The sequence below is a fragment of the Brachycentrus maculatus genome, unplaced genomic scaffold (assembly GCF_059751285.1).
Source record: "Brachycentrus maculatus isolate JH-2025_06_01 unplaced genomic scaffold, ASM5975128v1 h1tg000039l, whole genome shotgun sequence".
In the NCBI taxonomy this organism is placed as follows: domain Eukaryota; kingdom Metazoa; phylum Arthropoda; class Insecta; order Trichoptera; family Brachycentridae; genus Brachycentrus; species Brachycentrus maculatus.
Genome location: NW_028280793.1, coordinates 482,313 through 501,299, shown reverse-complemented (window position 1 = coordinate 501,299; position 18,987 = coordinate 482,313). Strand labels below are relative to the sequence as shown.

Below are 18,987 nucleotides of genomic sequence, written 5' to 3'. Positions count from 1 at the left end.
TTTTTAAACGTATTTGTGAACTCTAATTCTTATTTATTTTGTACATCTTTACCCTAATATTTTATTGGATGAGTACTTAAATCTAGTCATTAATGAGATAATATAGAAACATTAACATACTGGCAATGTTTTATGAGATTTCTACTTTCTATTTCTATGGTCAAATTAAATAATTCTATCTGTCACCCGTCGGGGTATTGTACAGATAAAAATTACAATAAAATTTTCAACGTTTTCATACTCTTTTTGAAAAAATAAAATAAAGAGGAAACCCTTATATGTAAGTGCAGCGATCATTTACGAGCAGATTCTTAATTACTGCTTCGTTGACATTGGATTTTAGGGGTGAGTGAAACTAATATTGTCCATATTGATTCACCCTTTTTCTAAGCTCTATATTTTCGCAATATGCAAGGATTATTAACTATTTCGTTAATTATTTTCAACATTTGAACGAAAAAGCACTTATGTTGAAACGTCTTAGGCGCATTAATTTAAATAACATATGTTTAATTTAAAAATTGATGAATATACTGATGTTATCTTGCACTTATTGATTATTCTGGTGTAAAAACATATATATTGTTGACAGTTTAGTTCATCATTCAAAATTATTTTGGCTTAATTTTCTTCGTAATGTCATTTTAGAAATCGTTTAGGTACGTTTGTGGTTGTTTACTTTGCGTTGATACAATTGAGAAATTATATCGGTTTGTGGTTGTTTTATAAGAATAATATCTTCTCATATTACTATTTTCTCGTATTTCCAATAAAATTGAAAGTAAATGATCACTCCCTGATTATAAGATTTTTTTAAAATAGTCATTATGTTAATATAAGCCAGTATTTGCTCCTAAATAATAGTCAAATAAGAGTCTACGAATTGCAATACATTGACCACGTAGTAAACTATGATAATCTTATCTGTAACCATAAAACGCAATTTTACAGAAGGATTTTAAAATATTTTGAATGAAACGTTTGTCCTGAATCGTTTGAGTTTTGTGTTTATTTTGAATTATTGCAAAGTACATTGTTTTGTTAGTTGAAGCTAAATACATTAAAAAACTCAAATTTGTCAATTTGTAGCTTAGGATACTACACAAAGGGGTCCATATGTTGTAAATGTGTTGTAAAATTAACTTTCTTCACACTTTTCCAGTAGTTTTATTGCTTCATCAATTGATTCGGCAGTCACTTTGTGGTAAAATCTGATGTTTGAAAATTATGCGGAACGCATCGAAACACGTGTCGCAGTAGATTTTAAGAAATAGTGGCATTCACTAAGTAAATTTTTATAAATAAAAGTTTGATTGTTATTCAATTACTGAACAAGCATTCATATGTTTTGTTATATTTTGTAATCCCTGATTTTAGACACCGATAGCAAAAATCAACCGTTTTGAGTCAACGCTTCATATAAAGAATATGTTATGTGTCTCATGCGGACTTGGAACCTAAAAAAGATTATTTGGGGAAATCTGGTAGACTAAAGTAAAACACCTTGGATTATCTAAGATGTTTATTTTTGAAGAATAGCAACCACAGTTAGTCTGCCAATCGGAAAATACTACTGGTCTGTTTGTATGGTAATTAATAGAAAAAAAGGAAGAGTAAGCAAAGCTTTCTTACAACTTCTGTAGTCTGCGGTTACATCCCGGTTTATCCTAAATTTACCAATCATCGATATTAACCTAGATGGCTTAAACAAGTGGATTAAAATCCCCCATATATGAATTTGAATTCCATAACATAAGTATTATAAGAGCTACTTACTGTATAGTAATTCCGTTAATTCGGTAGAAAAAATTCCTCTTTTTTTTACAGAATTATGAAATCAATGTTTGTTGTATTCATACCTTTTTTTTGGCATAATAGGTGCTTTTAGAACGGAGCTGATGTACTTTTTTGTTAGCGTGTTCCCTCTCCATTAAATATTTTTGGCACAGAGTTAGCGCAATGGTGCGGAAAAAAGATGCGTATGTGTAGGGCGGTTAAAGAAAATTTTCTCTTTTTTATTTTTATAATTTAAATTTGTTAAATGTTCAAAATATTGTTTTTCATAAAAAGCACAATCAGTCGGTACCGCTAAATCAATGCATTTATATATCAGCACGTAAATTTTTTGTCTGCTAGCGACATGTTAATTCTTTCATTCTAATAAATGTGGTATTACCACATGGAGAGAGCGAGACAATCACACTACTCTGGTTTTGTTTGATCCGATTCCCAGCCTCTCGCTTTCGCTCAGTCGGCACTTGGCTGCGTGTTGGAAAAGACGTCCCGTCTATGACTCAGCTGGCGGCGAGTTGGTACTTGCTTCGAGTTACGTACTGCAATTTCCATACAAAATGAACTGGGGTCTTTTGGTACTCCACTTCAGGTCACGTGTAATTTTTGGAAGATCAGTTCCAATAAAATTCCAACATTTTCTTAACTCTACTCAAAAATCAAATCAAATTATGGGGCATTCCTTTTTTGAGTCTTGCACGTACAGTTACCGTTTGAGTAAATAAAAAATAATGTAGTGTTGGTAGTAATTAATAAATAAATTACAAAAATTAAATATTATTTATTTTTATTCTTTTATTTTTTATTACTGATAAATATGATTCATAGAAAATTGAATATAATTGATTTCAGTGGAAATGGTTGATGGTACACCATTGCGGGTAATTAAAGTGAGTGTTAGTTCCTCCTGCCTGACAATAAGTACTCGCTGTGTATGTGTATCTGTGTGTCACTTGTAACAAAACGTATATTAAATTACTGTTATGAACGTATATAAATTTATTTTCATTTTCTGGAGGAATGTCAAATGTGATCTGTATTTATTTTGCATGACAAATATGAAGAGCGCTATTTTTTGGCACCTGCCTTTCAAGAGTTAAATGTAATTTTTTTATAGTCTGTGTTTAAAAATAGGTACCGGAGCTCACTTCTTGTCGAGCTTTCTACTAAAGAAGATCATAACTTAAAAAATATTTTTTTTACAATATCACTTTATCATTGTTTTGCTGTGTATGTCAGTGATGTTTTTATTATATTATTATTAGCTTTTGTTTGTGATATCGCTCATTCCTTTCAAGAACGTCATAAATCAAAAAACTTGATTTTTCAGGAGAACGTTTTTAAAGTTTAAAAATATAATACAATGGATAAAAAATAAATATCAAGCCACTCATTGAACTTTTTACTGTGCAACTGATCTTTTTAGGTAAAACCTGAAGGTTTTTTCTCCATTTGAAAAATATTTAGTTTATTTAAAAAAATAATTAAACAATACCTTTTCTTCAAAATGCAAAAACAACACTTTCTGCCCTGTAGCGGGGTAAATATTATGCTAAAAATATGCCTCTTTTGCTGGGATATAGTACATTTTCTGGGCAATCCGAAAACATGCACAACTGAAAATTGACGATTTTTGATTTATGACGTTCTTGGAAGGAGTGAGCGATATGTGTTTCTTTGTTATTTTTATTAAAAGACCATGTATTATTTCTAAATGCATATGCATGGTTGTTGAAAATGGTTTTAATTTTTACATAAATTGTGCATCCTTATCTTTTTGAGGAGACATCTCTCAATAAATAATGAACTGTGCTCGTAACAAAAAACTTAATATTATGTTTTATATGTATTTATTTTTCTCCTAATTCTAACAGTACTTTATTTTTTAAAAAAAAATCCTTAACCAATTTATTCCTTCCCAGGTTAGGTTAGACACAAACAGAACAAAATTTACATAAAAAAATTATAATGTTATACTTAGTAAATACCACTATTTCTTAAAATCTGCTGTGACACATGTTTCGATGCATCCCGCATCATTTTCAAACACCGTATGCGAAAATGATGCGGAATGCATCGAAACACATGTGACAGTAGATTTTAAGAAATAGTGGTATTAACTGAGTAAAACATTAATAAAAAATTGATAGATTTTACCACAAAGTGACTGCCGAATAAATTAATGAAATTTTGCCTAAAAGCAAATAATTTGATAAATCACATAAGGTGGTTTGGTGGGTCTTTGCATTTTTTTTTATTATTTATTACGTATTATGTAAATGAATATACAAATGTATGTATATATTCAAGATTTTGTTTTAATTTTTAGGAAGACCATGTTTTTTTAAAGGAATGGTCTATTTTTACATGCCTCCATAGTGTTATGTTTCGGCTATCGTTCTAGAGGTCCCGGGTTCGATTCCCAGGGGTGGTTCAAATAAATATAAGTGATTTATTCAATACTACCCTAGACTGGTAACTGAAGCGGAGGGCTGATCACCTTTCCTTCGTGTGTTAACGATCAAGATAAAACCGCGTTTATATAATGCAGTGCCCTATGCACCATTGGGGTGCAGATAAGGGTTTGAAGAAGAAAAAGATATTTGCATGCATTCAAGTAGATATTTAAATAATATTCTGTCTTTTTTATCATTAAATATAAACTAAGTATCACCATTTAATAAATGGAAAATAAATAAATATATATATATATATATATATATATATATATATATATATATATATATATATATATATATATATATATATATATATATATATATATATATATTTATTTATTTATTTATTTATTATAAAAAAATATATATTATCTGACCTAATAAATTTTCCATTGCACCAAGATATTGACTCAGTGACCAATGGCTCTACACTATGGTACAACGGGTCACTATGTAATCAAACATGTCAGTATTTCGGACTGAGATTATGTCATTTGTGTTTGGTCCGCCGGCATGAACACATTCTCCATGTCCTGTGTTGAATCATAAAGAAATAAACATTTACATACTTTGATAACATCCACAATGGGCTACTCAGTGGTGAGCTATTTTATTCTTTGATATGATAATAATTTTTTAATTGATAATAATTGACCATATTGAAGTACTGTTTGACTGTGGACGACAATTTGTTGTTTAATATTTATGGTCAATTATTTTATGGTATTGTTCTGACAGATAAAATTAATGACTCATGTTTATAATATTTTTCTATGACTTATCACAGTTTATACTATATCTCTATTATTGTAATCTTTTTATTTACATACTTTGTATTGTATATATGTATTTATTTTAAATCAAACACAGATTTTTTGAGTCTACTAAGTTGTATTTTACTAACAAAAAACACATAAAAAATTATATTGTGACAATTGTTTCGCCTTGTTAGGGCATTTCAAACGAATGTCGAACATTAGGGCATTATCAAACGAACATTCGTTTGATAATGCCCTAACAATGCGAAACAATTGTCACAATATAATTTTTTATGTGTTTTTTGTTAATAAAATACAACTTAGTAGACTCAAAAAATCTGTGTTTGATTTAAAATAAATACATAAATTAAAATGGAGTTCTACAAATTAAACGCCAAGTCAATAAATACTTTGTATTGTATATATTTTGATTTGTTGTTGGGGAACATTAGGTATTATATATATATATATATATATATATATATATATATATATATATATATATATATATATATATATATATATATATATATATATATATATATATATATATATATATATATATATATATATAAATAAGTATATATATATATATATATATATATATATATATATATATATATATATATATATATATATATATATATATATATATATTATCATTTGAATGCCACGTGTATCATTTGATTAAATTGGTGGTTTAAGATGCTAATTTAAAGTAGTAATTTTAATTATTTTTGTGATAAGGTGAACTCTGACACAAATTTTGTTTACGTTTTAGTTATTAAGACTGTTGTCAGGTGAGTACTTTGGTTATGATGATGATACTGTGTATGAAATTTTTATACATTTAGTGAATTTGTATATTAAACACGAAAATAGAACACCCTGTTAATATGAAATATTGATAGGTGTTCATTATTCAATTCAATTCAATTCAATTCAATTTATTCAATAATTAATATATATATTACAAACAAACATTTAAGGCGTATACATTAAAAAAACAAATTAAAAATTACGCAAGAAGACTCTTGTTAAATGTGTAGAAGAATCTCGCTTCGGAAAACTCCTTCGGACACATGGAACAGATCAATATCCAATGTGATATTGTTCAACATAGCGGTAGCTCTTCCTACAGGCATAACCATCGGCAGGTTGGTCCTGTGTATAGGAATGTGAAACAATCTATGCCGACGCTGTCTTAGGTAACTATCGGGAACATACAGACCAATGCTCTGGATAATTTCAGGATTATCGATCATACCGCACAAAATCGATAAAAATGCGTAATCAAATACACATTCCTTCTAGTCTCTAAACTATTGTAGCCAAGCATACCCTGGAGAAACTGGGTCGCAATTATATCAACGCACATATTTTTGGCGTGTATCTATCATATGATATGAACATTTTAAAATCGTAAATTAGGTACTTACCAAACTAATGTTCTTATTGTTATTGATATTTAGTATCCAATTTAAAATATTGAATGGTAATCCATTCATGCACATTTTTAATATTCAAATAGTCTTTACAAAAAAACCTAATATGTTTAATAATAATAATAATAAAACCCTTATCCGCACCCCAATGGTGCATAGGGCACTTGTCATATTGACGCAGTGTTATCTTGATCGTTTTACACATGAAGGAAAGGTGATCAGCCCTCCGCTTCAGGTACCACAGTCCAGGGTAATATTGAATAAATATGACAGTGAAAAAATCACTTATATTTATTTTACCCCCTTTGGGAATCAAACCCGGGACCTCCAGAACGGTAGCCGAGCGTGCTGACCATTACACTACGGAGGCGGACATGTTTAAGTATACAGTATGGTAGAATATTGTAATAATAATATTAGGTAATAAAAAATATAAAAACTTTTTCTCTATTTTAATTTATATAAAATTATATATATTAATTTGATGTGATTTTTTTATAAAACTACATTTTTCACTGTGATTTGCCAACTTCGCATTATTAAATTCATTGTACATTGATTGAACTAAACAAATTGCTTGTATGAAATGCTAAAAAAGTCTTTTACACACTGTTGGTAGGGAGCGAGAGACGCCAAAAAACACTGTACAGATGGGAATTGGGTTTGCATCACAAGTAACCTGTGATTAGTATACTGAGGGTCGACAGACTGTCTGAGTATAATTAGGGTCAGAGTTGATGAAAAAAAAAACCTGACAACAATGTATTAAAATACATTGTAATAATTATTATAGGTAATAAGAAATATTAGAAACATATTCTCTATTTTAATTCATACAAAATTATACAAATTTTTACTTTATTTTTTTTACATCACAGCAAAAAGTACTCTTTTTGCTGTGATTTAACTGTTTTATTTATTAATTCGGTATTCATTTTGTGGTAAGATAAGATGAAATTTAAAAGAAAACACTTGTTTTTTACCACTTGATTTATATTTATTTTATTTTAATGACTATTTTCGAAAGCTACACATGCTTCCATCTTCGGGTCTAAATATAAAGCAAAGCTTAATATAGTTGATATTTCAGACACGAAGATGGAAGCATCTGTAGCTTCCAAAATCGTTAAAATTAAACAAATATAACTCATAATTAAAATGAAACTTTGTTTTAAAATCACTATAAATATTTTATTATAACTTAATTATAATGTCTACCGGTTTCGAAGTTAACCGCTTCTTTATCAAGACTGATTAATTATAAATATAACTCATATAGTAAAAGACAAGTGTTCTCTTTTAAATATGACTCAACTGAACGTAGATTGAACTTTAGTATATTATGGCTCAAATTCTATTTTTCCAATTGATCTATGTATTTTGAGATTCTAAAAATGTCTGTTATTTTTCAACAGAGCAAAATGAAGGAAGAGAGACAGCCACTGCTGATTGGGCCGGGTGACCCGGAGAATCCGGAAGTAGTCCCGTTTGACGGGATAGTGACCAACGATTCAACGACCGAAGAAAAGAAACAGATTGGTGACTCCGATTCTGAGGGCTTCAAGAGCACTTGCAAAAACAACTACAATCCAATACTGGACCGAAACTTGGAACATCCCACGTCCAATGTGGACACGCTCATACATCTGTTAAAGGGAAATGTTGGAACTGGCATCTTGGCTATGCCGGATGCTTTCAAAAATGCCGGATTGGTCGTGGGTGAGTGACTGTACTTTTTAAATAAAAAAAATAAAAAAATAAAACCATCACGTTGCTTCCCGCATAGGTAGGCAGAGAGAAACGCCATACCAATCTGTTTTTGGAAATAATCTTTGCCTCTTTGACATTCATGTATCTCCTCACACATACCCGCTGATTATTCCGACTCCTGACCTGACTACTTTCAAGCATTTAAAATACTTGATCATGCCAAGTTTTTTTCTGCTTCTATAACCAACCAGATTCGCCCTGTAAATTAGTTTTACTGTTCTTTCCTCACACATTTGATTCTTTTAAATTGTCATAGTAATAATTCACCTCCATAGTGTAGTGGTTACCGTGTCTGGGTACCATGCTACAGGTCTCAGGTTTGATTCCCAGGGGGGTCAAAATAAGTATATTGTGTTTTCACTTAAATATTTATTTAATATCACCCTGTACTGGTACCCGAAGCGTAAAACTAATCATTTTGCCTTCATATAATTAACAATCAACTTAGCATTGCATCAATCTGATATATGCCCTATGCATTTTTGATTTCGGATAAGGGTAAGGAGAAGGATCACCTTGGCTTCATATAATTAACAAACAAGTAGACATCATGTCAATCTGATGCCTTGTGCACCATTGCGTGCTGATGAAATCAGAAGATATATTTTTTTTATAATCTATAAATTGGAAAAATGCCAGGAGATTTCAGCTGAAAATGAGTTATTATCCAAGTTGTTTTTTAAAATTTCACTTCTTAAAAACATTTCAAATTAAAAGGTTTTTTTTTCAGTTTAATTTTTTAATTCCCATTAAGATATAAAAAGTTTTATGTTTTAATTTGCATTTAAATAATAAAAGCGTGAACGCAACATACTCCTTTGCATCTTATTTTTTTGGACTGCAGTGGTTACTTATATAACAGCAAAGACGGCGTTCTGTTGCATGCATTTCCGGAATTGCATGCATTGACTCTCAAAAAGATCAAATAAGTACTCGCTACCTACAGTTTAGTTTAGGAGTTTAGTTCATTTTACCTGTAGTTTAGGAGTTTATTGATTTGAATAAAAGCCTCACCACAAACAAGTCTAGTTTGAAGTACATGTTGATGAATCAAGGATAAACAAGTTAGCAACATTTACACATAATATGAAATCATGAAAGGACTGCAATCTTGGCCTACATTACATAGTTTCTTATCTCTTTCAGTATTTTTGTAATAGATCACGGTCACTTTGTCTATTTAGTTCTATTTGATATAATATGCAATACGAGTATATCAAATACTAATTGACTCATTTCAATTTCTTAATTAATTCCTTGTTAGATTATATTAACTTAACGCATTCTGTGCTTCGAGCATGGCTCCCGTGTCCATACAAATATTGCAGCCACCCATTCAATACGGGAGTCGTGTTGAATAACATTAGGATTTGTCTCTTTTTTTATTTGTTTTAAAAACACAAAAGTATAGACTTATTTATGATTTTTAAAAAGAAAGCAAAAATTGATTTTTAACAAAGTTATGGGTTTTAAAAATTTGGAAATTAAAGATAGGTCAAGATAACTCTCTTCAACCTTCAACGTCCCAAGGACCCAACTCTAAAATTTAGAATTAGCTTCACATACGGTGTTTGAAAATGATGCGGAATGCATCGAAACACGTGTCACAGTAGATTTTAAGAAATAGTGGTACATATTTACAAAGTAAAACATTAATTAAAAATGGATAGATTGTACCACAAAGTGACTGCCGAATCAATTAATGAAACAAGACTTTTAATTAGCAGTAGTAGCTTTGCGAGTGTTGGAAAAAAAAGATGACGAATAATGTTTTTACATTTCAATTGACAACAAATTATATGTGGTTAATTGTGTTACAAATAATTTTATTGTTTCTTTAATGTTATCAGTTGATGACGCACATTTCTGTCGTAGAAATATTTTATTTTCCGCTCAATATATACACATCTACTTAGAAATTTTAGAATAAAATAATATTTAGATCAAATGTGTGGCCAACCACCCTATCTTTATCAGCCTATGACAGGTCATAAGTCCTGCAAATACCCAGACTTCCATATTGTTCTTCATCTATGTTGAGATGTCAAAGTGTAAGAATAATTGTGTAAGAGGGTTGTGAACTGCAATGGGAAAAGCTTAGATAATCTTTAGAAAAAGACTAAAAATGCATTTGTTTGCTGGATAATTTCCACCATCTTTTTTCCCATTTCATTCACAGTAAAGTGCCCTTGAGGTAGTATTTTACGAAAATGGCGCTATAAAATATAAATTAACCAAATTCATTATTATTAGCTCCTAAGTAGAGAAAATCCAGATTTGTGAAACGAGTGTTTGGACACACTCAAAAATCATTTTGATTCGCAACAGATTGCTGGAATTGATTTACGAATTTATTAATTTTTTTAATTGTCTTGCAGGTTTGTTAGGGACCCTTTTCATGGGGGTGATATGCACTCACTGCATGCACATGCTGGTGAAGTGCGCCCACGAGTTGTGCATTCGCTGCCAGATGCCATCGCTGGGATTCTCCGATGTGGTCGGCGTTGCGTTCGAAACTGGTCCGCAGAACTTGCGCAAATATTCCAAAGTCATCAAGTAAGTTTTTTTATGCTATACATAAATAGGCGTATGTAACGTTGTGTCAAAATTTCAAAGCAATCATTAAATAATTTTCGGAGGTTTATGACATTTATATTTATATGGATTAACCCGCATAACTCCTGTTTAGTGTTATGTTTGCAAGTAGGATTGTGAAAATTGTGAAGATATATTTTTTTTAAACAGAAAAAAATATATTGATACCAAAATATATATTATTTACAATCACATCATTAAAAAAAAAGCTTACATTGTGATTGAAAAAACATAAAAAAAGATGTATAATTTTTCTTTCTCTAAAATTCTTATAAGGCTTGCTGTTGGGAAGTCATACTGTCATATGAGAAACTACGTTTATTAATTAATATTAAAAAAAATAAAATCAAATACTGATTATTAGAGTCTACTAAGTTATATCTATTTATTTTTAAAAATATATAAAAATAAAATTTGTGACAATTGTTTCGCCTTGTTAGGGCATTATCAAACTACTGTGGATACAACAGTTACATAACAATTGTATTGAATTTGATTTTTATGTGTTTTTAAAAATAAATAAATACAACTTACCTAAAAATCAGTGTTTGATTTTAAATATTTAAAATATAAATTATGATGTTCTACAAATTAAACGCCAAAACAGTAAATATATTTTTTATTTTTTCAGAAATGTGATAAATGTGTTCCTGTGCGTGACCCAGCTGGGCTTCTGCTGCGTATACTTCCTGTTTGTGGCCGCCAACATACAGGACGTCGCGTCGCACTACTTGTCCTACGACCTGGGAGTGCACTGGTACCTGTTTGTGATACTGGTCCCGATGATCCTACTGAACCTGGTGAAGAACCTCAAGTACCTGACGCCCGTCTCGCTCGTGGCCGCCATCCTCACTGTGTGGGGGCTCGCCATCACCTTCTACTACATGCTGCAGGACCTGCCCCGCATGAGCAGCGTCAAGGCCTTCTCCTCTTGGAGCCAGCTGCCCCTGTACTTCGGCACTGCCATGTATGCCTTCGAAGGAATAGGAGTGGTGAGTGCTCTATAATCTTCTTCTAACCCTTATCAATGGTGCATACAACTGAAATGGGCACTGCATCCAATAGAAGCAGTGTTAAGGTGATCAGCCTTGCGCTTCAGGTACCAACCCAGGGTCATATTAACCTTTAATAACTAAACATTCGTCTGGCATGCAGACTACGCAATTAAAAATGTGAAACTTAATCAAAAGTATTGATTAAATTTCATTAATTGATTCGGCAGTCACTTTGTGGTAAAATCTATCCATTTTTAATTCATGTTTTACTTAGTAAATACTACTATTTCTTAAAATGTACTGTGACACGTGTTTCAATGCATTCCGCATCATATCAACTGATGAGCTTCAACTGCTTTTTTCTTTTGATGAAATAAGAAAAGCAACGAATGCCGCAAATGCGATTTACTTGGAACGAAACTCGACATATTCACTTAGGTAAACAACTATGACACTATTATTTTGGCAGAATGTAACTTGTGTATTTTTGAAGGTTAATGTCCATAGAAAAATATGACAAAGATGCCAAGTCATAGAAATGTATACATATCTCTAGCGACATCTATGAGTAAAACCGGCAAACTTCAACTAACACCCCTGGTAACAGTAAATCACTATTCCGCACAGCTACTACGTATATGTCAATATTGTGCGATCCACAAATGGCATTGTATCTACAAATATAGTTTAGTTATCTTGGGTTAAATAAATATTATACTGAAAAATCACTAATATTTATTTTGACTTTCTTGGGAATTTAACCCGGAATCTCCAGCATGGTAGCCTAGCGTGCTGACCATTACACTACGGAGGCGGTAAAATAAAATATAAATAATCCCTGATGAAACGACAACGCTCACAACAACGCTTCAGCTCATTCACTGTTCTTTCCTGCCCACTCTACTCACCTGATCTCGCTCCTCCTGACTTCTTATTGCTCCTCAAACTCAAAAGATCTTTGAAAGGAAGAAGATTTTAAACGATTTCTGAGATTAAGGCAAATGCGACGAAAGAGCTGATGGACGTCACAAAAGAAGCGTTCCAGGACTGTTTCCAAAAGTGGAAACACCGTTGGGATAATTGTGTGTGACATGTAACTTCTAAATAAACACATTTTGTTTTATGACATCAGTCTACCTATTAATTGAACAGGCCACGATGATGGATTTATAATAGTCATTTTATATCTAAGGAATGTGGGTATGTTGGTGACATAGAGGTGCCATCAGTATAGCTGCAATCCTAGAGATACCAACCTAGTCTGGCAAGCAGCATTCTAGATTAGTCTCTTCTAGAAAGTTTACTCACTTAGAGCTACCTAGCAACTTATATATAGAATAAACCAAAGTTAAAGAACTAGCAATCTTTTACCAATAATCTTCCACCATATTTATAGATTTGGCGTTGAATTTGTAGAGCTCCATTTTAATTTATATATTAAATATTAAAATCAAACATTGATTTTTTGAGACTACTAAGTTGTATTTTATTGTTGAAAAACAATTTTTTTGTTTTGTTTTGATAGTTGTTTCGCCTAGTTTTGGCATTTTTAAACGAAAGTGTTGAAGATTCCTTAACTAGGCAAAACAACTGTCACAAAATTGATACTTTGTGTTTTTTAACAATAAAATACAATTTTTAATTAATGTTTTACTTAGTAAATACCACTGTTTCTTAAAATCTACTGTGACACGTGTTTTGATGCATTCCGCATCATTAGCTTCACATACGATGTTTGAAAATGATGCGGAATGCATCGAAACACGTGTCACAGTAGATTTTAAGAAATAATGGTACATATTTACTAAGTAAAACATTAATTAAAAATGCATACATTTTACAACAAAGTGACTGCCGAATCAATTAATGAAATTAATAAAATACATGTGAGTGGATCAAAAAACAAAGTCTTTTTATTTCTCAAAGTAATAAATCAATATGATCCACAAAGTTAATACTTTTAATATTCAAAACATAATAAAATAAAACTTAGTAACAACAATATCCACCACGTATTAAATGAATATTTTTTTAAGGGTATCTAAAGTATTTAATATATTGCAGGTTCTTCCTTTGGAGAATAACATGAAGACTCCGCAAGATTTCGGAGGTTGGAACGGCGTGTTGAATACGGGAATGGTTATCGTGGCCTGTCTGTACACAGCGGTCGGATTCTTCGGCTACTTGAAGTACGGGAATGCCGTGAAGGGAAGCATCACCCTCAACCTGCCTCCGGGAGACTTGTAAGTACAACTATCACTTCTCTTATTTATTTATTTTACATCTCAACATAGATGAAGAAGAATATGGAAGTCTGGGCATTTATGGGGCTTACGACTGTCATACGCTAGTTTAAGTGATCACTTTGCACACATGTAACATTCACCAATTCTACCGATGCTTGACAACCACACTACTCAAATTCTTGGAACCACTAATTATATTGATTAATTTCGAAACAAACTGTTTGAACTGTCCGTATCGAGTATGTGAATATAATCCAGGATTCGGGCCTCACATGCAAATGAAAGAGTTTGTGCTTAATAAAAAGCTTCTCTCATCTCATAATAGATGTCTCCAGTGAAATTCTAGTTGATTCAAACAGTTTGTTTCGAAATTAATTAATATAATTAGTGGTTCCAAGAATTTGAATAGTGTGGTTGTCAATCATGTCAATCATAGAATTGGTGAATGTTACATGTGTGTAAAATGATCACTTAAACCAACCTATGACAGTCGTAAACCCCGTAAATGCCCAGACTCCCATATCCTTCACCTATGTTGAGATGTCTTTTTTTAATAATCCAGATTTATGAAGTATTTGGACACACTCCAAATGTTATATCACTTCTCCTTTTAACAATTCATCCAGTGATTGAAATGTAGTTTTCTACAATGCGCCTTTACATTTCAGCATGGCGCAAAGTGTTCGCGCAATAATGGCCGTGGCGATCTTCATGTCGTACTGTTTGCAGTTCTACGTCCCTATGAACATTATATGGCCCCTTTTGAAACCAAAGTTCGAATCTGAAAAATCTCAAAAACTCGGAGAAAACGCTTTGAGAATCTCACTCGTGCTATTTACATGTAAGTTACAACTTCATATTTTTAAAAACTAAAATTTCAATACCAAAAAGTTTCACCAATTCAACTTCTTTCTTATGTTTATTCATTTTAATTTTATTTAGTACTTTTTTTTCTGTTTAATTTTTGTTTTCAAATTTTAATGTACTTTTGCAATAATGCATGTACTTTTTTTACGACATAAGCAAAAATCCTACACAGGTATAGCCAGTGCTTGGTCGCACCGGTTTGCTAGAACTGGTGATTCATGGTAATTCATCATTATAACACTGTTTATATATGCAGTGCCCCATTACATATAAGGGCGTTTGTGCACTACATGGAATTATAACGTCTGGCAGTCCAGTTTTGAAAAATGAAAGCGTCTACGACAGTTTAGCCTAATCGAATTTATGCACAACGTGTTCACGCATCAATCCGAAGAAAGATGGACAAAAGCACAAGCCAATCCAAGCCAATCATCTGTTTTATATGCTAACTGATATGCCAGACGGTAAAGGGTTAGAAAAAAAAATAAAAGCTCTGTGTTTATATTAGTATTATGTTCGGATCAATCCTGATGCAAAATGCATGTACAATGTTTTAATCTAGTACCTAGAAAAAGGTGCTATATGCTAGTTAAAAATATGTTAACTTTTAGTTGAGTATTTGACCTTTCCCTTACGGTGCTAAAATAAAAATGCACGTTCCGGTGTTGATTTTAAATCGGAAAAATACGGACATTCATAGCTAATCCCCTTAATTAATTATAAATGAATTAAAAAATCATAATAATTTAGATTTGTTTGCTAAAAACATTAAAAAACCATCTGGCAACTCTCACGGAACAAGCGTAGGTCCACTCTAGTTGCAAGCCCAAGAGCTACTGCCGACTGTCGCTAGTTGAGCTCCTCGCGCTTGCGCACAGTGAAGAATGCAAGAGTGAAATGCGAGTATAGTGTAGCGCTTCCCGCACACTCTTAACGCGCTGTTTATACGCATATTTGTTTCCGATATTCACAAAATACCTCCGATGTACCCAATAAATTCTGATTATTATTAATATTCTTTTTAAATCAATGCGTAAATATGTTATGGAGGAATACCTAAAATCTTAGCCTTGTATTTATTATATTTATAGAGATATTGATGGAGCAATTATTAGAAGCAATTTGTACAAGGTACACAACATCGGGAAGGGAGGGTTTTTATTATTTTTTTTACTTTTTATTTGTATACATTTATTTAAATCACAATTTATACATATTTAGAACTTTTTTTTTTGCAGAGACCCACCAAGCCACCTTGTGTGTCTTGTCGGTGGAGTTCTTTTTTAATACATTTTTTATTGTTTTTAATGATTTTTACCTAATATAGACACAAAAAAGAGAAAAAAATTAAGAATGTAAACATTTTACAATTTTCATAAAATTAACTCATGATCATTTACCCATTCCTTTATTCTGCCTGTTCCATATTTTATTTTGACCTCTAACATCCGTCGACAACAAATTAAAAATGTTCGGAACGATATATTGCAGTGTTTGACTCCCATATTTATTGTTAATTCTTGGGACTATCAAACCTTCGTTGTGTGTAAATCGTGTATCATGGTTGTGTACTAAAGGACTTCGATATTTTTGTCTAGTTTGTTGTTCAACGATGATACTCATCCACAATATTTCACGTACCGGCAGTAAATGTTTATATATCAAGATTGGATTGTCCCTTTGGTTATACATAAATGACTTGGCACAATTTTTTTGATTATGTAATATTGCAGATTTTGAACCATTTTTAAATTTGTTTTTGTCGAATGTCCCCAAGACTTAATTCCATATCTTGCATAATTATAATATTGGGATTTGATGTGAAATTCCAGTCGTTTTGGCGGCGATGATTCCCAACCTTGGGGCTGTGATCTCACTGGTGGGCGCGGTCAGCAGCTCGGCCCTCGCGCTCATATTCCCTCCCATCATCGAGATCATCACCTTCTGGCCCGACCGGCTCGGCAAGTACCACTGGGTCCTGTGGAAGGACGTCGCCATCATCCTGTTCGGCCTCGCGGGCTTCGGATTCGGCACTTACGCCAGTCTCGCCAACATTCTGAATCCGCAAATTTAAAAATAATCTCCCCCACTGTCGCTGCATGAGAAACAAATTCGACGTGATAAAGTAAAAAGAATTATATTAAAATACTTATTGCATAACACTCTCCTTATCATTCATCGTTCACTTTGTGTAATACCACTTAAAGTGAACAATGAATGATAAGGAGAGTGTTATATTACTATACCACAAAGATAATGCTTTTAATGTACAAAATTCTTATTGCATAGTCTATTTCAATACATATAGCAGTATTTATTATTTGAAAAAAATATAAATAGTCTATATTTTTAATCCGCCTCCGTGGTGTAATGGTTAGCGAGTTTAGCTACCGTGCTGGAGGTCCCGGGTTCGATTCCCAGGGGGGGGGGTGAAAATAAATATTAGTAATTTTACACCTTAATATTTATTTAATATTATGCTGGTCCCTGAAGCGCAGGAGTGATCACCTTGCCTTCATGTAAGTAACGATCGAGATAAAACTGCTTCAATACGATGCAGTGCCCTATGCATCATTGGGTTAGAAGGGTTAGAAGAAGGTATTTTAAACAGGGGACAAAAATTACCATGACATTAATATTTCTCGATTTCACTGAAATTATCACACACCTGTTTTATATGCAGCGACAATATATTTTGCCTATATGAGTGTGTTAATAATTTTATGTATAAACTTGTCTAAACTAATGTGTTTGATTATTTGCATGTGCAAAATGGATGGCAACAAAGATGTTTTGTCGAGAATCTGCCCAAATTAGATTTGTATTACTTAATTTTGTTTGTAGTTCATATTAGTCAAGACTTGGAGTCATTCACGCTATCTATCGGCGAATATAGTCGTAATAATAATAATATAAAGTAATAATAAGGAAATATATTTTTTAAAGGGTTTCACCATTTCGGTATGTCCTAGACCAGGGATGGCGAACCTTTTTCGCAAGTGGGTAATTATTTTATTTATTTTATTACTTTTAAATGAATCATGCGGGTCACATAAATAGAGTAATTAAAATAATAATAAAAAAGGCTATGTTACTTGCATTATATCTGTGATAAAAGTCCACGCTATGTTACTTATTACTTGCATTATATGTGTCGCCTACTTGCTAAATTCTCCAAGTAACATTTATTTTTAAAAGATTTATCTATCTTTAGATAAAATATTATGAAATAGAGAATTGGAAAAAAATTTAAGTTTTTTTTTTCAGTATTTAAAAAAAACACAGGACACAAACCGATAATGACGTCATCTTAATTTTTGACCTATCCCCGCTCTCTGATTGGCCGATATGGGTCAGAAGGCAAGTTCCATGAATATAGCGCAATTTGAAATACAACGCTGTTTTTAAGTATTTTCTAGCAGGCTTTTCAGGAATATAAATATTTTAAACAATAAAACCCACAATTGGCATTCCAATAAGAGTATTTATTTTAAAATTTTATAAAATCGGATCTGGCGGATTTTGAAAGTAGGCGACACATATCTGTAAAGTTGGTTAGCTTTTTTGATTCGTTTTCCAAACACTGTTATGGGAACAGTGTATAGTAAAAAAATACCATTGAAGCCGGTATTTTTTTTTTGCTTTTTACTTTGTGGCTTAGATTTAACAGATTTTATTGTAAATTTCGAGGCGAGACTTGAGATTCGATCCAAGATGGCTTCTTTTTATTTTTTATTAAGTGAAAGTTTTAAATGTAAACTATAATATATAAAAGTTCGGGTTAGACAACTTGTCACGCGGGTCCTTCGTTCGCTATCCCTGTCCCAGACAATCATACGTATCGCGGAGATAATTTTATTGATTCGTAAATAGGGTCTTTACATAAATTGGGAATACGTTTTGAACAAATGAAATATACAAAGCATATTTCACTATTCTAATGATGTATTTATAAATGCATACAAATCTTAATCTTCTGTTTTGAAAATAAGGCATGAATCGTTTGGTATTTTGAAAAATGGCAACACAATCGTGGCACCTTATCTTATATGCAGTTTGCA

At 31.9% G+C, this 18,987-nt stretch overlaps 1 protein-coding gene across 3 annotated transcripts; it reads left to right on the top strand.

Moving 5' to 3' along the window:
* The first annotated feature begins 162 nt into the window (after positions 1-162).
* LOC148312462 (proton-coupled amino acid transporter-like protein pathetic) lies at positions 163-17,919 on the top strand. 3 transcript variants are annotated; one of them, XM_088276850.1, is made up of 8 exons: positions 163-345; positions 2,644-2,681; positions 7,869-8,172; positions 10,602-10,779; positions 11,450-11,810; positions 13,878-14,056; positions 14,728-14,900; positions 16,759-17,919. In XM_088276850.1, the coding sequence occupies exons 2-8, from the start codon at positions 2,649-2,651 to the stop codon at positions 16,998-17,000; spliced, it is 1,470 nt and encodes a 489-aa protein (XP_088132976.1). In that variant the 5' UTR covers positions 163-345; positions 2,644-2,648; the 3' UTR covers positions 17,001-17,919. The 3 variants fall into 3 exon arrangements, with proteins under 3 accessions (XP_088132976.1, XP_088132986.1, XP_088132981.1); XM_088276860.1 differs by lacking the exon at positions 2,644-2,681 and having other exon boundaries at positions 172-345; positions 16,759-17,134; XM_088276855.1 differs by lacking the exons at positions 163-345; positions 2,644-2,681 and adding an exon at positions 4,744-4,850.
* Positions 17,920-18,987: the final 1,068 nt, after the last annotated feature.